At 36.5% G+C, this 26,894-nt stretch overlaps 2 protein-coding genes and 1 long non-coding RNA gene across 3 annotated transcripts in view; 2 read left to right on the plus strand and 1 right to left on the minus strand.

Moving 5' to 3' along the window:
- The window catches only part of tex264a (testis expressed 264, ER-phagy receptor a), a 68,678-nt gene extending 52,709 nt beyond the window's left edge, over positions 1-15,969 (plus strand). The window contains exons 3-4 of the mRNA XM_079628755.1: positions 8,106-8,289; positions 15,104-15,969. Of these exons, the coding sequence (XP_079484881.1) occupies positions 8,106-8,289; positions 15,104-15,417 (498 nt within the window). The 3' untranslated portion in view covers positions 15,418-15,969. The remainder of the gene's footprint in view (positions 1-8,105; positions 8,290-15,103) is intronic.
- Positions 15,970-20,016: 4,047 nt separating this feature from the next.
- Positions 20,017-26,894, plus strand: part of grm2a (glutamate receptor, metabotropic 2a) — a 49,551-nt gene continuing 42,673 nt past the window's right edge. The window contains exon 1 of the mRNA XM_079629080.1: positions 20,017-20,711. The gene's annotated coding sequence lies outside the window, so the exon portion shown is untranslated. The remainder of the gene's footprint in view (positions 20,712-26,894) is intronic.
- On the minus strand, positions 23,322-26,464 carry LOC307006567. The gene is made up of 4 exons (XR_013799491.1): positions 26,205-26,464; positions 25,616-25,681; positions 25,336-25,424; positions 23,322-24,204 (listed from the first exon to the last, which is right to left on the minus strand). It is a non-coding gene; the product is annotated as an uncharacterized lncRNA (long non-coding RNA).

Consider the following 26,894-nt stretch of genomic DNA (forward strand, 5'->3'; position numbering starts at 1 on the left):
ATGTTGTGCATTTTATTCAGCTACAGCGATATCTGGATGTCTTTGTCCATATAAGGGATTTCCTGGAACGTCATAAAATGTATGACTTTATTAGTCTCACTTGGACTTTCTGCATGAGGGTATCTCCAGTATGAATTAAACATACTGTACATGAGAGTGTATTTTATGCTCCATAATGCTCACATCACCTCATTTTGGGTATAATAAATATTTAGCTTTAATATATAAACTTAATTATCGGCCAATACCGATATGGCCGATCCCTAATTTTTAATATCAGTGTATCCTTATTTTGGTGGGAGCTCTTAAACCAGATGGACACCTGTTTGGCCTGCCTTGGGAGACCATGCAGCTAAACCATCTTAAAAGACCTACAAATCACCCTTTAAGCTGGTTTAACCAGGACTTGCCTAAAATATGCTGTTGTTATGGAACTTGGCCAGTAGTAACAACAGTGCAGCTGTTCTGTTCACTTCTGAGAGAAAAAGCCCCTCAGTCGAGCTCTCATGATTGCTTGCTCACATAAAATGGACACTTTTCATCCTGGTGAGGAAGCGACGTTTACTTTCATTATCTCCTGATTGCACCCCGTCTAGCTCAGGGTAAGTGGAGTCATGTGGACTCTTTGGGCTGGGTAACGCTCGCCCCGCGGCCACCACTGAGGGGGTGGTTTCGCATACAAAAGGGCAACAAGGAAAATGGAGCATCGTCTCCGCTAGGGCTGGGCGATATGACCAAAATCTCATATCACGATATAAGTCATCTCATATCCCGATAACGATATATATCACGATATAGTACCTTTTCTGTAAATTCAATCAATTAATAATTTATATATATATAATTACTACATGGAAAATACTTTTAGCATATATCAAATAAAAGAAAAGTTGATATATATATATATTAAGTATATCCTCAAAAATGTTTTATATATATATATATATATATATATATATTATATTCTCAAAAAAAAAGGGCAAATGTTTGATTAAGAACGTAGAAATATAAAATATGAACGAAATATAAAACACTTTTCAAAAACAAATGATTACAGGCCCAACATAAAATATTGCTATATAAAATACCAAATGTAAAAATTCAATGGAAGATGTTTAAAATGTAGCAGAAATCAGGGCTCCGAACCTGTTCAATGAACGAAAACAAACAAACGAAATTTTGACAGGAGCATAACCAGAAACGGAAACCAAATTAAATTGAATCGTTCTGAACAGACACGCTTATTTGAAATGGCCATTAACCGGTTAACAACGTTATTTTATCGTTCTGTTAACTATTTTAATTTGCCAGTCAACCAATCATGAATTCAAATAGTAGGCTACAGACTGAGCAAATGTGATATTGACGCGCATAGCCTATCCAACGTGAGTGAAATGCCCATGCTCAGCTGTCAGTCATCATTCATAAGTCGCAATGGGAATGCGCTGGCGTTAGTTTTCCATACTGTATGTCACCAACTGTCAAAAAATTAGGCCTACATTTCAGTGAAAATGAATAGCAGGTAATATGCAACTTTTTGTTTTTTGAAACCAGCGAAAATGGCAGGATAGTGTAGAACATGGATCCACACAACGTCACATCACGCACTTAAAGCGCTTCTGTGAACGGAGAAAACAGAATAAAGATAAATATATAAAACGAATATATAGGCCTATATGCGGAATATAGGCTATTTGCCTTAAATAATTACAGATTAACAAAACGAAAGGAAGCATTTTTCTGAGCTTCGGATCATGCGACAGGGTCCAAAGTTCACAAAAAGGAAACCGAGATGGTAGAAAAGGGAATCGAGCTTGTTTTCTGTATTTTACGGCTTTACAGTTTTGAATAATTTTTTGCTTCTATCCGTATGACCATAAATTACGGAGTAACGGATTCCTGTTCCTATGATCGCGCCGACGCTTCACGGCACGCGCACACGTTATTGCATTGCTAACTTGACATAGCAGCATGTTCATTATCAAAATATAATAGTCAACCAAACATAAAGAAATTTTACCAAATCATGTTCAGGCTACAGAGGTAGCCCCTCATTTAGGAACGAGCTCCTCGGTTTGTCCTGGCTGGTCCTGCTCGGAAACACCGAGTAACCCCAGAGTGCAGTCTGGACGATGGGGCGGGGCGACACTTTGGGGCGGGGCGACACGTGTCGCTCCGCCTACCAACAATTTCATTGGTTTATAATACAGCAATCTTATTGGAGTAGACACTTGAGGCATGAGCATGCGCATTCCTTTATGTACGAGTTTATGAATGATCTTCTATCTACGCAGTTTGGCCGTAGGCTACTACGTTGTCGCATGGCGATTTCAGTAATGATCAATTAAATAATGTTTTTATTAACTTAATACGAGTTACAGTTAATACGACTTAATAAGTTAAATTAAGTTACTGTACAACAAACAATAACAATCCCTTCAAGTCAGACCGCCGTGTGCTGCTAAATATGGGGAACGAATTCTTCATTCGTGGCCACGATACCTAGGTCTATATCAAGTGAAGTAAAAAAAATGTGTATAGCGCTCAATTCACATCGTTTTATAGCAGCTTTACAAACAGTAATATGCCTAAGCATATTGAGCCGTTTTAGAGCTGGGCGATATAAATAAATATGTTGCTGATATAAATCATACGATGTTTTAGATTTAGCTAAATTATATTTATTAATTTACCCAGCAGATAAGTCAATGGCACTTTAAGTGAGCAATGATCATGACTGCATTAAATTACTAGCATTGCAAGGAGAGATCGCCTATTAAGCTGATAGTAATATTTTCCGAATGTCATGCAGTGCTGCGACATTTACATCATTAATTTATGCTTCTTCATTTTTCCATTATAAATAAACTCGGGGTTTTACACTACATAATGATAATTCACTGTATTTCAGTAAGACACAGTTCCGAAAGTGACAAATAAGACAATAATAGGCTACCAAATATTAATAATACAAGCCCTGGCCATTGGTTTTTTTTGTGTGTGTGTGTGTGTGTTGTTGTTTTTTTGCGTACAATGGGAATTTAAAAACCTGCAGTGCTGAAAAGTGGAAAAAAAATAATAGGCTACTAAAACAGATATTATTATGTCGATCTATAGCAAATATGATTATTTATGTGCTCAATTTAAGTAAGTAGGTAAATAAGTAGCTATTTGAGGCTGTTAGGCTATAGGCCTATATGCACTTACAGCGGTGATTTTTTTTTAAATAGTTAGGCTGCTACAGATATAGCCTATGCCAGTGTTAATATTTGAAACTATTTTTAACAGGTAAACAACAAGGAAATATGTGTTTGCCATTAAACATTTTATTTGCACTTTGTGCCAAAAAATGCAAGCATTGGAGAACAAATCTCGTTAAAAAAAATCAACAAAAAACGGTCGTGCTAAAAAATCAGAGCACTAAAATCAGCGGCTTGCGTTCGGGTTTGTCCGATGTCTTTCCTTTAATACAGCGATTTATCATAATTTGCGTAAAATCCAGAGTTTGAGCTGATCCACCGACCGACCTGGTGGAAATATGAAATGGTGCTGTCGGTGCTGTCACCAAGCGTTCGTTTTTAAACAATAACTTTGTCTATTCTGTGTCTTAACAATAAAACATTATCCAATAGATCTTAACTAAAATTACCATGGCAAACCGATAATATACGATTAGAGTTAGCATTTAATATTTCTTTAATATGGACAAATCATTCACAAAAATAGTACATAAAGAATGCGCATGCTCAGGCTTGAATCAGGCCAATAAGATTGCTGTATAATAAGCCAATTAAATTGGGGGTGGGCGGAGCGACACGTGTAACCCCGCCCCAAAGTGTCGCCCCGCCCCATCGTCCAGACTGCACTCTGGGGTACTACGAAACACCCGGTTCTATCACCCTTCACTCGCCATGTTATTCACGTTTCTGCCTGCATTCTCATGGCGGCGTGTAAGATTGCAGTCCTCCAAATGATGAAAAAGTTTTGCCGTAAACAATGTTTTTTGCGACACGATATGAACGATAGAGCATAATATGAATCGATAGACTTTTTATATCGTCCATCCGATATATATCGTCATATCGCACAGCCCTAGTCTCCGCATAATTAAAAATGTTCATGCCGGAAGCGTACTTTCAATTATATCAGGCCTGGTTAATCTAGTGGCTAGTTATTTATTTATTTTTATGATGGACGGGAAATGAGGATATTCGTAGCTCTGAGAAATGGGTGACGCTGGAACCGCCAGGTGTTTTTTTATATACGGATGGGATGTCGCTTTCTCTTCTGTTTCTCAGCTGTGCATTCAAAATGATACAGGTGCCTTACCATAGAAGCATGTGTGTGTGTGTGTGTGTGTGTGTGTTATGTAAACATTTCAGGGTTGTCCATGAGTCTTTGTGTTATATTAAAATACTACAGTGATACTAACTAAGGCCAATCCTGGCTTAATCTAAGCTGTCTGTGATTAGATAAATAGAGTTCACGGTTATACTGATCATTTAAAGGCAAAGTTTTGAGGTCGAACTAAACAGACCTCACTCCACACTAGTTTTATTGCTTTCTTTTTCTGTTTTTCTGTACTCGACCGCACAATTTACGAACCGTGATCATTTTGTAACATATTATCAGATATATCAGTCACAAAGGATATTGAGGTCTTGGGTTAATTACCTTTTAAAGTGCAAATATTACCTGTGATCCCCATGACACCTACAGTAACGCTTACAAAGACAGTCAAAGTTATCGCAAAAACTTTACTGTTCGGTGCACCACATGGCTCTTTCAAGCTATATACAGTACTCTTTGCTTTATTAATCGTTATTAAATCTCATAGTGGGTAATTTGGTTCATTATTAGATTAAACGACATGCATGAAAGGTGTAAAAGGTGTTTAGAATGCCTGTTTTTTTTATGTTAGTCTGCTAAGTGCTTGTTGTCTTACTGAAAGTGTCGCTCAGAGCCGTGATGGAGAGCACAAGCTGTTACACTAATGAGGTGTCTGGAAGATAGTTATTACTGCAATGCTAGTTGACGCAGTTGATGAACAGCCATCAAATGACACTATTATAAGAGACTGAAAGCTTTGAAAGGACCCTAGTGACATGAATAGAAACGTATAACCTAAATGTACTGTACATTATTGCTCAGTCCTGACGGTAAACAAACTAAAGTATTACAGACAAATTTTTGCAATTTGCCTATTGCTGTTTCTCGCTTTGGTGTTTTGACATTGTTTTCATGGGGGCGAAAGTGTGGAGTGGATTGTCTTCGGTTTTTTCTCTCCTCGCACTCATTATCAGTCCTGGTTCAAGGAGATGTGCTCTCATTTGCATGTGGGCCCCTAAGGGCTGGAGTCTTTATGTGTATCAGGTGATTCATACTGCTTAGAGCAGGACTCTTTTGCAGAGGATTAGAATAAAACCAATCAATTAGCCAAGAGAAAGAGAAGAGTGAAACTACTAAACACCTTCAACTCCACTTCTCTGTCTTCCTGGGTCAGAGAAATGTGGAAATATGCTTAACTCTTTCCCCGCTATTGAGGAATTCTTCGGCTTTCCGTGTTTTCACTGTTATACGGTATAGGGGCGCTAATATACATCTTAAAGATTACTGAATCTCCTGATGAAAACACATGCGAAGAAGATGCAGAAACATGCAATAGTATATGAGCTATATGTCTGTGCAAGCTTGTAGATGGACTCAATCTACTCCATCTATGTTCAACGATGATCATCGGTCTGAATATGATCTTTGACAAAAACGTGATTTTTCTCAGCTTTTTGCTCAAAATGTTGCTTTTTTTATGAATATGTTTTTATGTTGATAATAAAAGAATACATACAGAATAAAAGAAAGCTAGAATAAAACTTTTTTTTTTCGTTGTTGTTGTTTAAAAGCAGAGGGTCTTTTTTTTCTTTTTATATATTGCATGTCCAGATATTCATACAACAAAATATTCTGGGGGCCATGAAGTTTTGTGGAAACGGTCCAAAAGCTGGCGGTGGCTGGCATCTTTAAAAGAGTTCATTGTCATTAAAGTAAATGTCACAATGCACAGATTTCTTAAAGGTGCAGTATGTAATATTGACTAGTGGTTGAAATGGGTACTGCAGTCCAAATTCAAAATATTGGAGAGAGCTGTTTCCTCCGTCCCCTCCGCCTCAGACTTGACGCTGACGCGGGTTGCCAGATTGAGGACACGCAACAGGAACGAGCGCAGTTGACAATGGTAACCACCAATGAGCCTTTGTAAGATGATCCGCTAATTTATTGCAATGTTTTTATAACCAAAGCTTTTTAGGTCGGGTAGAATCTGCGATCTCTGACCAAGTTTGTTTCCTGGCTTCCATGGCTACAGTACTCTGTGTTTTCTGCCAATTGGCAATCCATTGTGCCGAAATACTATTGAGTAAATTGGCAGTGATCACAGACCAAAACAAAAACAGACATTCCTATACTGACCTCACATTAAATAACTGGCCATTGTTTTTCAGAGAAACAAGTATTTGAACTTGGCATGGCACGTTTCCTAAATCTCAGCACCTTTAATTGACTTTCTTTGTACAAAATTATATGCAAAAAACATCTATATTATTTAGTTTTTTGATCAAAATGATCCTTCGTGCTTTTTTCCAGTCCCTTAACATTTCACATTGCTAGTTAATCCTTATTTTTTTTTTTTTTAAAGGGTTGTCTTTACAGTATCTTTGTGGAGATTTTATAATAATTATTTACTGTGACCATCAAGTTATTATGGTAATGAATGGCATATTTGTAGATATGTTTGTTTGTGTCTGGCCTGTACCTTGTTTTATTATGGCACTTGTCATTTCTATGGGCCATTCCAAACAGTGTTACTGTATCAAAACAAAGCTCTTATCATGAAGAGCCTGTACAATTATGGAAGTTCTGTTCCCGAGGGCTTGGTGGAACATAACATCCTCCACATATATAAATATATATCAAATCATTCACAGTACAAAAGGATATTGCAGCCCCTGTCTGATGTTGCTAGCATCTGCATTTTTATTACCATTCATCGCAAAGTATTTTCTGCACATGTATTCTGGTTCTATATAGGGAAACCTTAATGATGTTTTATGACATGTCATATTCAATATTCTCACATTCTTACTTTATGCATTTTAAATCTGTTCTTATTTGAATGTAATCTGGAACAATATGCTTAGTTGTTGGTTATGATATATTATATCTAAAAATAGAACTAAGGCATGGCTTACTGTGCAATTGCTTTGGTAGAATGGAATTAAATGGATAAATAGAGATTTAGAACTTCGGTTTGATAAGTGACAGTGGTTTATTTACGTCTAGATGCTTTTGACCTTTTGTTAAAACATGCTAGAGCTGTTATATCTAAATAATAGTCCCGAATGTCTTAACCTTGGTTCACAATTTCACGCTTAGCGGTTTTATTTGCGCAACAGCCTGATCAGCTTGCTGTTTTGCATTGTTCTTTCAGATCATTACAGTGGCATTTGGTCTTATCCTTAATTAGGCCGCTTCATTAAAAGCAGACTAATTGGTGTAAACTCCTGCCTAGTCCAGCTGCAAAGTTGTCATAAGGCTGGTGTGTTTGATCAGTAAAGGTCTGACCTAAGTTTGATTCTAATGAGGTGGGACATCATTGAAGGTCTTTTGCAGAGGACAGTGTATTTCCTTTCTTATAATGAACAGAAATAATTAGCACTGAATGCATTAAAGAGCAAATAACTTGGTGTCACCACTAATTTTTCAGCCAATGGTTTGTTGTTTATAGCTATTTTGTTCCCAAAAAATATAAGACTAGCCAAATTATATTAGCCGAATGTTCAATAGAACCCCCTTTTTCCAAATAGATTTAAAAGGAACTTTAAAAGGAATAGTTCACACGTAACTGACAGTCCTTTCGTTATTCACTCATCCTGCCATTCAAACCCGTATGATTTTCTTTCTCGCATGGAACATTGATATTCTTTTTATTATTGTTTTGAGGCAGTGTTCCCTGGTGGTTTTAGCACCGCACAGGACCGAATCATATATGCATGAGTTGTTTATATGTTAGTATGCAGCGTTATTAAATAAACTTTTTTTTTTCCCTGTAGGAAAGGAGTCTAAATGCATACCCATTCCTGGAGATATGCAAAGGAGATCTGATCCATTACATGTGTCCACTAGAGAATCCGACAGACTTCTGCGTGCCCGATCTTCTTGAGAAGAAAACATCTGATGACATGGAGGGAACAGTGGAGCATAAAGACGCTGAAGATGTCACAGAGTCAGGGGCGGGTATGTTACTCATCTACTTAGAATGAAAATAATTGTTCGAATCCGGTTCCTCATTTGCTATTTTTTAATAAGCTTGAGCAACATTCACATTTGTTGTGAAATGAGATGAAATTTATATTTCAACAAAACACTAACAAAACAGAAATAAATTCTAAAATGCAATGCTTGTTTGGCCACAAATATCTACATTTCAAAAAAAGAATTGGATCTTGCACATTTTTAAGTCCACTTTTAACATGATTTCAAGATGCAATAAGATCCTTCCAAAAAGAGTAACAAAAACTCAATACTTGCAATGAATTCGCTGCGTATCCAAAAAAGGATTACACGCCGAGTTGAGTAACTGTTTTAGTTGAGTAACTATATTGATTATGAGTTCTTGCATGAATGTGTTTATAAGGACTCATTCATCATGTGCATTTATTTTTTGTACTGGTAATAAAAAGAAGATTGCTAGAATCTCGGCGTGTAATTCTTTTTTTTTTTGGATACGCTGCGAATGAATTTCAAGAATTTAGGTTTTTGACTCTTTTTTTGGAATGATCACAACTACCCAAATGCATAATTTCACTGCAAATGCAAAAAAAAAAAAAAAAAAAAATATCTAGTGAATATTTTATTTGAGCAACTTTATTGATTATTAGTATTTTTTATATTTAGTGTTCATGATGATGATTTATAACAACAACACATTTATAAAATAATCACTAAATAAATTGAAATATTTCAAATATGAAATGTTTAAATATTTATTTAAATATTAGATTTAATATTGGAATAAATGAAGAGAACTAATTTATCTTATTATTGTTATTCTCGTCATTATATATCTGTGCAATATTTGTTTACAAATTTTACTTTTATGTATGATTCCATGATTTCAAGGCTCTGATGCATATACCTATATTACACACAAGTGTGAAAAAATGCAGACATTCCATTAATGGAAACAAGTGCCATGAAAAAACAATTGATTCTCATCCCGTGTCCAGTAAAATCACAGTCTAGCAAAGAATAATAGTGCATTTAATAGTAGTTGTGTCTTTATGTAGTTACAGGCATGGGTACAGACCGATGGGTCATGATGTTGCCGTGTTCAGTTACCCCTGCTTGGGGAATCCCGTACCATTACCCTCATGTCAGATGTTATAAATCTGTCAGAACCTGCCAGCAACATTAAAACGACATGTGAGCGATTGCATGAATGTGTTCATAAGGACTCATTCATCACGTGCATTTATTCCAGAGCAATTGCACACAGTAGTCACACCTTATCTGCCATATTATGTTTCTGCTGTGAGCTCTGTGAAACTGAGAAAAATGAAGGCGCGCAGCTCAGTCACAGCAGCAGTTGTCCACAGTTCAATCTGTGGTCAGTAAAACAAATGGCTGTGAAGATTGATGCTAAAGTCCAAGGGCTGTTTTCTGCTCTGCACAGCTAAACAGAGTCATTACTCCAGCGGGACAACAGCTAAGTGTGTGTGTGTGTGTGTGTGTGTGTGTGTGTGTGTGTGTGTGTGTGTGTGTGTGTGTGTGTGTGTGTGTGTGTGTGTGTGTGTGTGTGTGTGTGTGTGTGTGTGTGTGTGTGTGTGTGTGTGCGCGCCTGCAGCTCTCTTAATTAAAGGCCGTTCAATCACAGCTGCTCAGCTGGATCTGACAAGTGCAGGTTGTGAATCAAACTCCTTCATTTGGGGGATTGCAGGGCCGTTCAGATCATCTCTCTTTCACCCTCTGTCTTTCTTTCTATCCACTCCTTTTATACCCTCTCTTTCATTTCTTAGCTGCTTTAACTTGAACCACAGAACCTTAGATTTACGCATTGAGGAATTCCTTTATCAGGGCTTGGACTTCAGTGCAGGTATATCACGCTCATTGGACACAGTGAGTTCAATGTGAATGTGCAGTGACATTTGTTCATACCACATAGCTATGTGCAGCAGTGTAACTGTAACAGGTTCAAATTCAAGGTTCAAGTTTATACACACACACACACACACACACACACACACACACACACATATACACAGTGTATGTATATATATATATATATATATATATACACATGTACACACACATATATTGATTATTAAATGAGATCTAATGTAGGTACCCGGTATATGGTTTTATTACACTCATTATCACTCACACTCTTTTACTGTACCTATAATTACGTAGTCCTTTCCTCTTTCAAAATCCCTTTCGTCTAAAAACATTTTACTGAACAAAAATCCTGAAGCTCCGGTAGCAATCCCACTGGACCCAATTTAGTAACTAATTCAGGCAAATGCGATTTAAAAGGCTTTCCGAAGAAAGATATGCTTCAACTTTGTTGAGATTTCAAACCGTTTGGAGAGTCTGCAAGCAATTTTTACAACTGGAAGGTCTTTCTCACATATCAAATATTTGACCTGTTAGTGGCAAAACTGTTTCTCTTTTGTTCAGTGATATACAATGGTGGGATGAAATTTGAGAGGCCCTTCATATACATTGAATAAGTAATTAATAATTTTATGTGTGTAGTATATCAAGTATATTTAAAAACATAACATCAAATGTTTTCCATATTTAATCTCTTGTGTCTATCTCCTGTGGTCTGACACTCTGCGACTCAGGCAGGCCGAGATCTGTCTAGAACTGAACCCGATAATTACAATAAGGTGAGTTATTATGGACAGGAAAGTGATTAGGAAAAAATGTCTAGAGCTGGTGAATTAGGGACCCTCTGATCATCACGTTGTACTCTCAAGTGACCATTCTCCGATGTGCCAATGATCATTTGGAGGGTGTCATCCAAGCTGTGAACAGAGCTAATTCCAGTGTCACGGTGCTCAAGAGCACCGAGGGTACGCTGTGCACAATGTGAAGGACAAGTACAGGCACATTCACCAGGACCGGAAAGCCCTGTCTAATCTTAGCGGTGCCCTTTTGGGTTGTTAAAAGGTTTCTCACATACTCCAACTGAGAGGTTATAATTAGCTGTGGAGGTTTGGACAAGAACGAGAAGGTTTTAAATGAACAGTTTGGGTAACAGTTCCTGATTAAGCATCATTTGGTTTTGTACTTGTAAATTGCTTGTATAGTAGGGCTTATATTACATATATATTAGGTATGTCAGTAGATTCATTTATCTTGTTTAATGTGTTTATTTTGTCTTAATTTGCTATATCCAGCAAAGTAAACCATCAGATTGAAGGATGATTGTCATCAAATTGATGGCGCAGGCTGGTAGCGATCACATCATTATCTACATAGCGCAGCTGATTGGTTGCTGTTACATCAGCTGCCAGTAAGCTGCGGCTCAACATTCAAATACTGGTAGTGTTGCTGTTAGCAGTGTGCAGCGCGCTGTCAGAAACCCTCCACCTTCCCCAGCTCCACCTGTATAGATCTGCTACTGTTCATTCATTTATGCTACATGTGCAGCAGCAGCAATGTCTGTCAATGTATTGGCAGTTGCAAGTATTGGTACTTGCTTTGCAGAAGCGTAGCAGATCTATTCCGCCAAGACCAAACACGTTAACATTGCCATATTCATTACCATGCCAATCTCTCCGAGAGTTGTCATGACAGAACTGTACTTTTTGCAAGTTTTTTTTTTTTTTTTTTTCAGCCAAGAAACGCAGTTTGCATATCATCTTGCCATACAGAGGTGGCATGTTTTGACATTCCGTTCAGTCTGTATCACACAGAAACAATGACAGAATGGGACAGAGCTTGTGTTTTAAAGCTAAACTGACACTGGAATGAATATTTCACTGAAAACTGGCAGTGTATAACTGTTCTCTCTCCCATCTCTGATGTAATAAGCCTGGTTTTCTTTACATTAGTGCTGTTTTGGACTGACCGTTTGAATAAATTAGCTTACTGGATCATTGGACTGAAAACCTTCCCGGAGTTCTGATTCACAAACAGAGAACCAAAACCAGGTTTAGGGGTTAGAATAGAGATTTCCCCCGACCAGGGTTACAGGTGCTTGGGCCATTATTGCTAGACACAAGGGGCCATTGGAAAAAATGTAACGGCTAACTTGGATCACATGTCTTGATAACCAATCAGTTAGGAAGCAGTGAAGCCTCTCCTCCATTTATAGATTTAATATATATTTTAATTAAAATGATACAGTATACTAATGAACCCTTTTTTATTTGAAAATAATCCTAGATAAAATATTCCATGTTCCAACATAAAGGATAGATTCATATTGTGGTAATGGTTTGCATAGCGGAGTAGGCTCTTGCTTTGACCAAGAGTTTATTACTGTTATAAAAAGCCCATTCAGGCGGCTTAGGGAGGAGACATTTCTGCGGTGGGCAAATATAAGGTGTGTTGTGACACCTAATGAGGTTTGAAAAGGTCTTCCCCTCATTGCTCCTCTTTTCTGCCTGTGTGAAGCTCCACAATGAGCAGAGAGCTGGTGCTTAATTGAGATGCCATATCTAATATGTTGAGATGGAGATGATAGAGGGATCATTTCCATCCATCTAAAATAATGCTGGCAGGGAGGGACGAGAGGTTAAATTCACATGCTGTATTAAAAAGAAATTAGGCAGAATGGGAAGTTTTTATTCTTGTTCAAATAAGACTCTCAGTGTAGATTCTCTTTCTTCCTTCTTTTTTCTATCCCTCTTTCATCCACTTCCATCCTCATTGTTATTCAGTCACTTTATTTGTTCAGTTTAAGCATTTAGTTTCAGCAAGGGATTCCAGTCATGACCCTCTTAAATTGCACCTTACAAAGAGATCACGACCTCTTGCCCAAACGATTTTTGTTTTCAGACTCAATGCCATTTAATTATTCTTCTGTCCATTTTTCCAAGTTACCCTTCTTCCCGTTTTCAACAAAAAGCCCCTTACTCGATTTACAAAAAGATCTCGATCTGTGATAGGCTTATGTTAAATCATATGTAAATAATCAATCTATTGACTTGTAAAGCCGCTTTGTAATGCCTTTTCAATGCTTTAGGTGCTTTTCTCAGTAACTATTGATTAATCCAATAAATTAGCATTTCATTTGATTTTCTAAAATCTAATCAATATACAGCCATAGTAAAAAGCACATCTGCTTTGAGTCTTTGCCGTGGTGTTTAGAATGTTTGTATAGTAACCACTAAACTCGATTCATAAAGCTGCATTTCCTCTTTAAGGAATTCCTTTTTTAGCCAAGAGAATCGCAGCTGTTTACCGACTTAACCTTTAATTCTGAGTTAAAGATTTGAAATCTCTTTGGAGGTTGTTTTTTTATTTGGCACAAATGCCGCCTTTGGGGGTTGTTTTAGCTCATATTTAGCGTTTTGGCAATTATAACTCTCACCTGGTGTGTGTCACGATAACAGCACAGCTTCTTGCAATTATACTGCTGTTAGTAAATGACTGTAACCCTCTGATGCTGAAATGCCATTAAAGGATCCCCAAAGGCTATCAGTGATAACAGCAGGACTTTAAACTACCATTTTTTTTGTTTTATAATTCAAGTTCTTCAACTCAGCTTATTTTTAATGATAATGTACAGTATATTCACTCAGAATAGTTCCTAATGGTATCAAAGTCCCCCTGTAGTCAATATTTGTATCCCTTAAAGCTTATCTTTGATCACCAAAATGACATATTTAAAAGTTTTTTTCATGCCTTAATAGCTTCAATGTAACTCTACAGTCTACACCCTTGCTCCCTTTAGTATAAGCGGACCCATGAATATGCAAATTAGCCCCGGCTCCACTCACTCACACAAGCTCAAAGATCCACTCGCTCAATTTTACTGTAAATGCTGCACAAGTGGAAATACTGGTTACATTCTGCCATGTATGTTTGAACCAGAAACTGATTCAGAAGAAGTGGAAGAGTGAATTATACAGGGTCGTCTACAAGTCCATGTATCAGAATAGTAATGCGTTTTATGTATCGTTTTCTACAACATCGGACATACAATGGTAAATAATAAGATTAGGTTTTGCTTGACTATGTTATAAAACAGCTAATAATGTGTTGCTAATGTCACACAAACCATGTTCGCGTTCGCCATCTCAGTCTGCCTTCAAAAAATCAGTATCCTTAGAAACGCTTTGAACATCATAGAACGTCGGTGGAGAAAGGCATATATTTCATCATAACATCGTAATGTACATAATTCACCTGCTATATGCATCTGATTTTTGTCATATCATCAGAAAAATATACCGGGATAACATGGCTTCTCTTGAGACTCCCCTGCTTCAGAGCATATAGTTAATGATATGCTAATACGTGATTGGTTACAAGGTAGTTTGTGACTTAAGAAACACCGGCGATCAAACTACGTTTTTGAGACTGGCTTGGGTTCACGGCAGTTTTAAAGAGAAAATACTCAGCAATGGTGCTGACTTGTGAATTTGCTCATGGTTTGTCTTAAAGGATATTAAAATCAACATATAAACAGCATTAAAAACTTGGTTTTCACCACAGGGGGTCTTTAAAGGATATTAAAAATCCTAAAAGTAAAATCTCATACTTTCAGGCACAATATAACGATTTTCTTAAATTAAAGTGTGGCCTACACTCTTAAAATAAAGGATATTTATGGCATCAGTGCTTCCATGGAGCCTATTGGAAAAAAATTTTTTTAGTTTTTTTTTAATGTTCTTCACTCTAATAAAAATACTGCATATATTTTCAGAGCTGTTCACTGAAAGGTTCTTTAGAGAACCCAAAATGGTTATTTCATTGTATCTCAGTGAAAATCCCCAATTGGAACCTTTCTTTTTTTAAAGTGTAAGGAAATGCGGTCTTATGAGGGCAAAATGTCAATTGATTAAACTGTTAAATATACTTTATGTTCCAGGTGAGCTGGAGCAGAAGTCAAGCTCAGTGTTCCAGGAAGTAGTTGAAGAGAGCAGGGATGTGGTGGAGGCTTCTGCCCCATTGCTGGAGAGCTCTCAGCCTGGCCTGGGTGAGGAAGAGGGTCCCAGCGAGGATGGGGACCAAGGGGCCAAGGGGTCCAGCGAGTCTGTAGGCAGTGGCTCTTCCTTTGAAGAACTGGACATGGAAATGGAAGAGGAGAAAGAGGAGAAGAAAAACGAAGCAGAGGAGGAAGACCATAATGGACAGCAGAAGCCTGTGATGGTGGGAGAAACAATCGGGAACAGGGAGGAGTGAGGGATAAAGCGGATTAGACGGAATGTGGGTGAATGATGAGCGCATATGTGAGTGTGGGTGCATGTGTGAGAGGAAGAAAGTTTGTCAGTGTCTTTGAAATCATCAAAGGCTGTTTTTTTTTTTTCATAAGTCTTTGAAATTAACATCCTTAAATATCCGAAAAGTTACTTCTTTGTTATCAGCAAACAAGCAATTATCCCTTTCAGAACCGTTTATTAATGACTTAATGATATGCATACATTATTCTTTGGCTTTGTATTTATTTCTAAGAAAACAAATTGTATATGTTGCTTTCTCTATTGTCTTCCCACGGTAATCATGAACTACATTCAGGCAGCAAGTAAATGAGGCGCATTCTGAAAATGAGGTGACATTGTTAACGCAACTAAATGAAGCTTAATCAGACATTTTATTTCATTAACATGTTCTACAGATGATGTATTCAGTAGCGTTTGCTTCAAAACATGAATAATTCATTCCAAATGTTGTCTGTTGCTGTAGGAAAAAACTGACAAAGAGTGAGAATAATAAAGTGCATGTTTTTATTAGTGATTGGAGTGTGTTTGACTGGTATGTATGTAATTGATCTGTTGTTGTTTTTGTTGTTGTTTTGGGTTTTTTGGAAAAGAGGAAATCAGTACAAAAAAGATAGATTAAGTATACAGAAGATATTCAAGTATATCAGTATGTTTTCTCTTTCTTTACCACACACACACATATATATATATATATATATATATATATATATATATATATATATATATATATATATATATATGCCAAAAAATATATATATATATATATATATATATATACAGTATTAATGAAGCAAGCATAATCCACTTTAGACTTTCTAACTATAAAAGTAACTTTGCAACTACATCAAAGTCCCTTTCAGGAAAGTTATTTCACTCTGCGGCCATCTTTGAAACACCTCTCGAGTTTCAAGTCAAGTCACCTTTATTTAAACAGCGCTTTTTACTATACGGATTGTATCAAAGCAGCTTCACAGTGATAACATGAAAATAATACAACAAAGTTTGTTTCTAGAAGAAAATTGCGTCATTGTCCACCTTATGTAAGGCAGATCAATAATATTGTTGAATATTAAATGATCTTTCAACAAATGATCACCACACTAGTGTCTCATCATAGACACCACACTAGTGTCTCATCATAGACACCACACTAGTGTCTCATCATAGACACCACACTAGTGTCTCATCATAGACACCACACTAGTGTCTCATCATAGACACCACACTAGAATCTCATCATAGACACCACACTAGAGTCTCATCATAGACACCACACTAGTGTCTCATCACAGACACCACACTAGTGTCTCATCATAGACACCACACTAGTGTCTCATCATAGACACCACACTAGAATCTCATCATAGACACCACACTAGAATCTCATCATAGACACCACACTAGAATCTCATCATAGACACCACACTAGTGTCTCGTCATGGCATGGACACCACACTAGAGACGTCATGGACAACACACTAGAGTCTCGTCACGTCGAGGACACCAGACAAGAGTCTTGTCACGTCATGGCTTTAACGTCATATCATGGTCACCCCTGGAGATTTTTTGGTCTGTGTTTTTTTGTCCAACAAATGTGGAGCTTGGGTCATGACGGATCTCAGGGCGGATGAGACTAACTGCCAGTGTTATGGATCCACAACTAAGGTCAGTGCAAGCGGTGAGCAGGTCAAGTCTGGTGGTCCCAAGTCCAAATCCGGTAGTCCCGGAAGTCATCCCATTATCCGCAGTGCTTCCGGTAGTGGTCACCGTCATCGTGTGTGTGGGCCACAAACACTTTCTCAGAGACGGCGACTGCTCCTCCAGAGACTGTGGCGTCCACCTGTGAATTCTCTTCCTGTCACGTCACAGCCACGAAGGCCATTTATGAACTCTATGCCCCATGAGACGGCCACGGAGGGTGCTTAGGAACTGTCTGTGTCCCCTGTCTCAGCCAGAACCACTTCCTATAGGTTTCTGATCCACCACCGCTGCTCTGATGGTTCCCATCTTCACTGGCCGTGCACAACCAACTGATCCTCCATGATGTAGTCCTTCGCTCCATGGTCCTTTGCTCCACGGTCCAGGTCTACCTGATCATCCATAGTCTCGTCCTCTGCTCCACGGTCCAGATTCGCCTTTGCTTCACGGTTCCCAGTCCGCCACCATGACATGTTTTGGTTATGTTAATGCCTTCCTGCCTTATATTTTGATAAGTGTCACAGTCATGTGTCCTGTTTAATGTCATGTGATACCTGTCATGTGCCTTGTCTGGCTTTGTTAAATGTAACCCACTGTTTAACCTTTTTAGTAAAAAAAAAGATATGAAATGTACCCACTACCATTCAAAAGTTTGGGGTCTATACGTTTTTTTTTTTTTATGATTTTGAAATAATCTTTTATGCTTACCAATGTTGCATGTATTTGATAACAAATACAGTAAAAACAGTAATATTGTGTTTCACTGATATTGGGGTGTGAAAACCTTTTGAATTTGAAGATCAAGGTAAGTTGTATTTCATTTGTCTTCTGGGAAACATGTACCGGTAAGTATCTTCTGTTGCTTCCTTAAGGGCAGTGCTAAATAAATAAATACAATTATATTAAAACAAAATGAGAAATATTTGGACATCTTCATCATGCGCAAAAGTTTTCAGCCCTGCCTCTTAAGTGCATCATGTTTCCCTCTGGAGCATCAGTAAATTTTTTATAGTTTATCAATCTTTTTTCAATAGTTGTGATTGAGTCCCTCAATTGTCCTCAGTGTGAAAAGATGGATCTTAAAATCATACAGTCACTGCTGGAAAGGGTTCAAATGTGCAAAAGATGCTGGAAAACTGAAGAATTTGCAGGACCTGAAGAACATTGGGCAGTTAAACTGCTCAGAACAAACAAGGGACTCAAGAACAAAGTCGTGGATCATCCAGGTACAGTAATTTCACACAATATTAAGAATCAAGGGTATGTAAACTTTTGAATGAGGTCATTTTTATAAATTCCGCTTTTTTTATTTTGTCTTGTGGAATACATACAAACATCTTTTATGTAAAATATCTTATTCAGGACAGTACTAAATAAAAAAATAACATACATTTTGTGATCCCTCTTTATTTTGTTAAAATAATTAACATTTCGCAGTCTGCAAGGTTTATGTAAACTTTTGAGCACAACTACTTTCTTCAATATTCTTTGATGAATAGAAGGATCAAAAGAACATTTATTTGAAAACAAATTTATTTTATAACACTATACAGTAGATGTCTTTACTGACACTTTTGATAAAAATGAATGTGTCCTTGACTCCTTGCTGAATCAATTTCTTTAAAAAAAAAGTTTTTCTATGTGCTAGTGTTTCTGATGCTGAAGAGAATTCTGTCTTATTAACTATTTTAAGCGTCAGAAATCCCTTCTGTGTAAGTATTCTCTTTTTGTCATACATCAAGTTACTTTGAACTTCTGATTGGATGAGATGTGGGGGATTTGCCATCGACAATACAGATCAATACAAGTGCTGCATCCAAAAGCTCTGACAAGTTCTCCATTTCCCAAACACTTTGTGGATTGCTGCGAGCTTAGTGAAGCACAGAAAAGGAGGAACATTTGAGTTAGGATCTTTTTTAGCTATTTTTATTGTTGGACCAAAAAGAAACCCAATAGGTGGCCATATTGTGTCATAAACAGAAACACACTTGCAATATGTGTTACTGTACTGAATAATAACCCAGCTGTGATAACCTGGCTGAATCACACTTGTGCTTATACTCATTACAATAGCACTGTTGGTCTGATAGTTTTTAAATTCAAAAGTTCACTGAGTCCCTGTCTGTTTTCCATGGAATATAAGATGTCAGGTAAATTGACAGTTTCAGTCACTGTTCACTCTCATTGTATGAACAAAGATGGCATGAAAGTAAATGGTGACTGAGCCTGTCAGTCATTTCTGCCCGACATCTCCTTTTGAGTTCCACAGTCAGAAGAAAGTAATGTATAGTGGTTCGGAATGACATGATGGTAAATCATCATGACTGAATTTTCATTTTTAGGTGAACTATCTTTTTACACGCCAAAATGCTCTGACTTTTCTCTCTGGGGGGATGCACGCAGCATGTTCTTTTGTATGTCAATGTATTATTTACTAACTCTGTCACTTACAATGCAGTGTTTTAGGATTCTCCGAGGAATATCCCATCTGTAAGTTATTTTTTACACATTTTTGGACGTTGCTGGCGGTCAACAACTAACTGATTTTACAAGCATGCTCTCTCAAGTTATAAATATTTGGCAAGGATGGGATGTGACTGGTTCGATTGGTAAGAGGTCGACACGCAGTGTTCGGCTTGAGAGCATCCTCACGGGAGCTCGTGCCCTCGCGCGCCCACTCGTGTCATGTTGAAACTTGTCCATCGACCTGAAACGGGACATTGATCCCATGATGTGTGATTCTGGCAAGCCAACCTTAATATATCGCCGTCACGGACTGGTGCTTGGCCAATTAAACAAAATCGAGACCACCTGACGTGTTTTGGCGCATTTACATATTCCGTGTCTCGCGGACGGAGCAGTTAGAGCAGATTGAGTGAAGTTGTTGTCAGCATAGTTGTCTTGGTAGTTTATCATATGCGGTCAGTGATCGTTTCTGTTACCGGTTAGACATGCTGTTGTGGATGTTTCTCTGCCAGTGGTCAGTAAATTGGAAACGCATCTAGGATAGCCTACATGCCCACTTCATGATCTTTTTCAGTAGAAGAAATCCAGTCGATATTTTCAATTCATAGTTTCAGGGTTAGACATCAAATCAGTGCAAGTCTAATCTTATATGCGCGCATGCACACGCTCTCTTAGAGTCAACTTGCGCATAAAAAGGTTACGCTGTGACACTATTTCTTTAACACTCTGTAATATTTAGTATTAAAAAGTTTTTGTTCATGGTGAAACGAGTATTCGTTTGCTTTTTTAGGTAATTCAGTCGAGGGGGGCAAAAATTCTCAAGGAATCCAATGACGCGCGCGACGCCTTTTCAGTACCACGGACAGCTCCACGCGCGCACAGCGTCTCCGAGGCGCGCGCTCAACGCAAACTTCACCCGCTGAATAAAACCTGGATTCCACTGCTGGAATTCAGCCATACATTTTAAATGCAACATTAGAGCAATACGAAACTGTCACCAAGGATACGAAGAAAATACACGGACTTATAACCGGATGTCTTCAAGTAGATCCGCTTGGAATCTGTCGATCAGAGGTGAACTGGACAGGTCAGGTAAGACTGTTATCATCTGAATCTAATCTGTTGAAATCAATGTGTCTTATGTGATTTCAGGAAATCGGATAGTACGACAAATGCAGACAGGCATAAACTTAGCGTTGCTAACAGTTGGTTAAAAACATGCATTACATTTTGACACCTGACACAATCAAGAAATACCAATAATAGGCTAATATTAAAACGAAATGTCCTTTTAAAATAGAATGTGTTGCATTGGCTTTGCATTTGCATAAGGATTTCGGTTTGAGACGTTTTCAAAAAGGTAATAAAAGCAAGCGATCAGATAAACAATCGCACAGGTAACATCTCATCACATTGCTTTGAATAGCAAAACACTCCCGCTCCGGGTGTGTCTCTAAACGCATTTCTCTGACTGTGGGTGTAGAAAGCATGTAACAATTCTAACTTTATTTGTATACAATGTGGGTTGTTGTGGTATGTTCAACAGTTTCGCGAAGTGAAAAAGGGAGTGGATATTCAGATTAACATATTACAAGTTTGTTGACGCTGTTTGCGTGACAAATTTTTTAGGCTAAATTTCAGACCTTGTCTATTATTCACACCACGTAGAGATTCTTAAAGTCTTACATATTTAGACATGTCTAACATGTTGCTTTATAAAAAAATATTTGATTTAGAATTAAGACATTGACCAACATAATAAAGTAGTATACAATTGTGTACATACACTGTAATACAATGTAAACATTTTCTTATTATTTACATGATATATCATTTTAGAAATAGCCTAAGAAGGCTAAGGGCTATACGTTTTACCTTACATTTTGTCTGTAAATATGCTAATGCATACTTCTAAAAACAGTTTTCATAACATTTTAAAGTAAAAGATTTATATTAGGATGAATATATCGTTTTGCTGTTGTATGGGTTGCCTACCAATTAACATGGTTTTACTGTAAAACATTTTTTGTTTCTTTAGAGTTTCTTCAGTGTTGTGATTGTTGTTTTTTAACCCAGGTGAGGAGTGAGTGGTAACTGTTAGAAACGTGGCTATGTCCCTGGTGTTTTTTAATCATTCAAGTTTAGCCTGTCCTTGCTCTCGAAGCACAGTAATAATGATGTTGGTTATGCCCTTGGTTTTGATTGTTGCTTCTCTGAAACGTTCAAAATCAAGCATGGTTGTATCTAGGCTTAGGCTAGCCTTCAATCACAATGTGCAGGTTTGCCCACGTCTGCTGTCTCCTAAAATTAGGCTACATGATGCCATGTAATCGATCGATTACATGTTTTTGCCCATTTTTGTAAAAAATAATGCACTAAATACAATAAGATGGAAATGAATACATGCTAACGACGACCACTATATGTGTTTGGCTTTTTAAACCGAGCTGTGGTTTAAAAATAACAGAAACTCAAACAGAGGCGAACAACCGTTAGGCTGGTTAGTTTTAAATAATTCAAGCTCGTGCCGGACATGCTCTTATATCCTCTGCTGTGAAGAATTGTGTGAGAGTCAAGAATCTCGCCAGGACGCAGGTTGGAATGAAAAGGGTTCCGTTTTAATACCAAAACCGAATGATTTTCATGACGTTCGATTCCGTTAACGGTTCTCGAACGTGCATTGTTTTGTCGATGCGAACCGATTCCCGATCAAATGACTCTTTTGAGTCTGTTCTATTTAGTGAATCAATAACCGTTATGAATCAGTCGAATATGTGCATATGTTATTTGTTATAGCCTAATCAGTACACCAGTTTTTAAAGTGCCTGCACGCCCTTGTGAAAAAAAAGTGCACTTTAGTGTACTTTTATAAAGTGTACTTATTACACAAATAATATACTTTAAAAGTATACACTTAAGTGTGAATTAAATGCAATCTTTTGGGCGCACTTAATGCACATTAAGTATAATTAATTTCAAATTTATTACATATTAAGTTGAAATAAAATGCAATAAGTTGCCATTAAGAGTGATTTTTTGGAACAACTTAAGTGGGACTTTAATACAACTTTATATCTACTTTCATAATTGCTTCTAGTGTCTTTAAAATATACTTAAAGTGCACTACACAATATACTGACACACGCAATTAATGTGAACTAAAATATACTTTAATGTCAGTTAAAAATACACTTAAGTGTGAATTAAATGTATTGTTTTGGGCGCACTCAATGCACATTAAGCGTAATTAATTTCAAATGTATCACATATTAAGTTGAAATAAAATGCAATAAGTTGCCATTAAGAGTGATTTTTTGGAACAACTTAAGTGGGACTTTAATACAACTTTATATCTACTTTCATTACTGCTTCTAATGTCTTTAAAATATACTTTAAGTGCACTACACAATATACTGACACGCAATTAATGTGAACTAAAATATACTTTAATGTCAGTTAAAATTACACTTAAGTGTGAATTAAATGTATTGTTTTGGACGCACTCAATGCACATTAAGTGTAATTAATTTCAAATGTATCACATATTAAGTTGAAATAAAATGCAATAAGTTGCCATTAAGAGTGATTTTTTGGAACAATTTAAGTGGGACTTTAATACAACTTTATATCTACTTTCATTACTGCTTCTAATGTCTTTAAAATATACTTTAAGTGCACTACACAATATACTGACACGCAATTAATGTGAACTAAAATATACTTTAATGTAATATACATGTACATCGTTCGTTATATAATTAAATACATTTATACTTAAAAAAAATTATAATAAAGTTGTCATTTAGTAGATTTCAAATTTTAATAAAAAAAAAATCTCTTAATAACCTAGTTACAATCAAAAGAAACACTATACATAAACACAAACAGTTACAACACTTTAACTCCTTTAGAAAGAGTCTGGAGGACAATGAAGCTTATATGCACAATCATTTTCTTCCCTTAAATACAAAGGTACCTAAACATCACAGAAAACATTATGCATTTTTACATTTTCAGAAAACATTCTGTATGATATATAAAATTGTTTTTGTTTCCATGTAATTTACTGGTACTACTACTTTTCGGGTAATTTGGTCCCCATAAAAAAAACACATACACACACACACACACACACACACACACACACACACACACACACACACACACACACACACACACACACACACACACACACACACGCACGCACGCACACACACCTAATATTAACAAAGATGAATAAATACAGTAAATAAATTGTTCATTGTTAGTTCATTATTGATAATGTATAAACTAATGTTAGCAAATGAGACTTAATATTAAAGTAAAAATATTAAAGCTCTTAAACCTTAAACCTTTAAACCTCTAAAATCTTACTCAATTACAGTGAATGTAAGTTTGTCTAAAAACAAAAAACAAAACAAAATCTGAAGAACTCCAACGGCATAAAAACAAGAAAACCAAAATCGTTTGTCACCAAATGTTTTGAAGTTGTTGGAAAGTGCTGTTTATGTCTATGTCCCAGAAGCTCTCCAGAGTATATGTGAATGGAAATGTTCCAGAGAAGCAGGAAAGTCAGAAAAAATACCTTGAAGAAAGAAAACAAAAACAGAAGGAAAACAATTGTTTATAAAAACAGATCCAGTCCATTATTATATTTGGCTCAATTGAATGAAAGTGATAGATATACAGTTGCGCTTTAAAGTTATACACCTTGCAGTATCTGCAAAATGTTAATAATTATAGTAATAAGAGGGATAACAAAAAATTGTGTTCTCTTTTTATTTAGTACTGCCCTGATGAAGCAGTTTATTCATTCCCCAATCAAATGTCAATACATTTTCGTCATAGTTGTCGTCATTTAAAACTGGTTTTTATTTAGTTATCGTCTCGTTTTCGTCTGTGAAAAAATGTCGGTGACGAAAATAATGATACAAATTATTCGTCATTAGTAACATTGCAAGATGGCTGTGGATGAACACCAGTTGTTTGAAACAGCTTTGGCCGCTACAATGAACGAGTTAGACTTTTATCTAAAAGAGGAACCGAAGACGGTGCTCGAAACGTTCCTTTGTAAGAAGGATGTTTTTACTGTTTTGCCGGCAAGACTCTAATCTACCAGTTAGCTCCGCTGGTAGCTAGGCGTATGGGGCTTAGTTGTGATTGGTCGTACTAGTATTATCCAATTGCGTGCAGTGAGATTTTCAAATACATGCTTGATGCCGCCCCTCGAGTTGGGTGATTTATATTACTCAATGCCAGACCCTTAATCTTTCGGATTTGGGTCTGGATTTCCAGGCTAGCAGTTTCTGGATGTTAAAGTTGAATTTACTGTCCAATTCGAACCACTGAATTTGCGAAGCGGAAACATTTTTTTGACCGAAAATCACCTGTTAAATATTATAGGTTGTATTTTTAAACCATTTGAATATTTTTTAAGTAAAATATTAAAGGTGAATATGGATTATTGGATTTTTAATAATGAAAATGGGTTTGAAATGTTTTTAATCGAAATATTCACAGCTTAAATTTCAACCCAATGCAAGCCCTAAAAATACAATGCATTAAAATGCAAGCATAGTTAATGCAATGCATTTTTTTTTTCAAGTAGTGCAATTCAACAGGCTTTTTTGTTTCAAAAACATTTGCCATTATTTTACTTCCATACCCAAGACCCATGCAAACGTTTCCTCATCTTGGCTTGTAAATTTCAGCTTACCGCGCAAATCTTCATGAAGGATGTTCCTGTATTTACTGGTACCACGGTTGACACAGCAATTCTGCGGCCCTCTTCCTTTGGTTTGATACCTGTAAAATATATGAGGATTATAGGGGCATCTGTAAATGCACAGGTGGGAATTTATTACTTACAAATGGAGAAGATTTAAAGTATTTAAAAGCTATAGGGATAGTAAGTGACTTGATAGCAGTGTTTCAGCTTGATCAGGGTGTGCTGTCTGTGCAACAATTCATGACAAATTATGTAACGTAAACATCACCTCATCAATAAAGGCCTGTGATTCCACACCGCTTGCACTGTCTCTCCAATCACAAATGAACTGATCCTGCAAAATGAACGTGTAACTCCAGATAAGCACAAAAAAATAACATATTCCAAAACAAATAGTAACTGAACAACTCACTCTTCAAATGCAAAAATAAAAACATAATGCTACATTACAAGCATTATTTCTAGAGTGATATATTAAATATGTATGGTGGTTATAACATTGATTATATGTATTAAATGTATATAAATGTCTTCGAGTGTTACAATATTGGATCTGTATTTAGCAAATTTGTCATTCAGTAATGTTTAAATGATTTAAAAAGTCGGTTTAATTAAATTATATATTTTTTCAGCAGCCAAATTCGTCGAACACACCCACACGTGAAAATATTATGATGTAAGAAATTATTAGAATGCAATCATAGATAAATTATTGAAAACCTGATTAATTCACCTCCCGAGTCAATTGCGTCTGTCTGCGATGAAAATAATGTAATGTGTTACACTCTTAATCGCAATAACAACTGCCATGTTACGGTGAACATTTTAAAATAAAGAAAGCATCAAGATATACTTACTTGACTCATTATTGCAGTATAACGTCTCATCTGTAATCAAACGTGGCGTTCTCTTCCTGATTGCGCAGCTTCAGTTTCCTTTCCTCACGAATCGCGATTACAGAAACATAACAGTGCATTTTTCAAACTCTAGTGAAGTAGTGCGTCATCGTGACGTAGTATTTCTGGCGCATGCGCATTAAATAAAGTTAATATATTTCATGCATGGTTATATTTCAGCTTTTTAATTTCTGTTCAAACTCATTGTGTTGTTAGACTCTGTAAGTTCACAAAACTTGACTCATTCACCTAACTAAAAGTCAATCATTTTTTATAGTGTAGTGTAGTCTAATTTAAATTAAATGTATTTTAACTGAATTTAAATGCAATTTAATTTTGTTTAGATTTGTTTAACTTTGCTCACAACTAAATGTGTTTAATTTACTTAGATCAACATAATGATATTAAAAGTATTCTCTACACAGATGTAAAGTACAATACATTAATATTACATTAAGAACTCCTCTCATAAATTACATTTTATTGTCAAATATTATGTAGAAAACTGACACTTTTAATTGAGTTCATAGAGCAGAAGCTGGTGATAAAAATGTCAACAATAAGTTGTACTGGAGTATACTGTATAAACAAATGTATTGCAGTTTAGAGGAAAAATAAATTTCAAGTGCATTAATGCACACAATATATTAT

Source organism: Phoxinus phoxinus (genome assembly GCF_949152265.1).
Source record: "Phoxinus phoxinus genome assembly, chromosome: 11".
Classification (NCBI taxonomy): domain Eukaryota; kingdom Metazoa; phylum Chordata; class Actinopteri; order Cypriniformes; family Leuciscidae; genus Phoxinus; species Phoxinus phoxinus.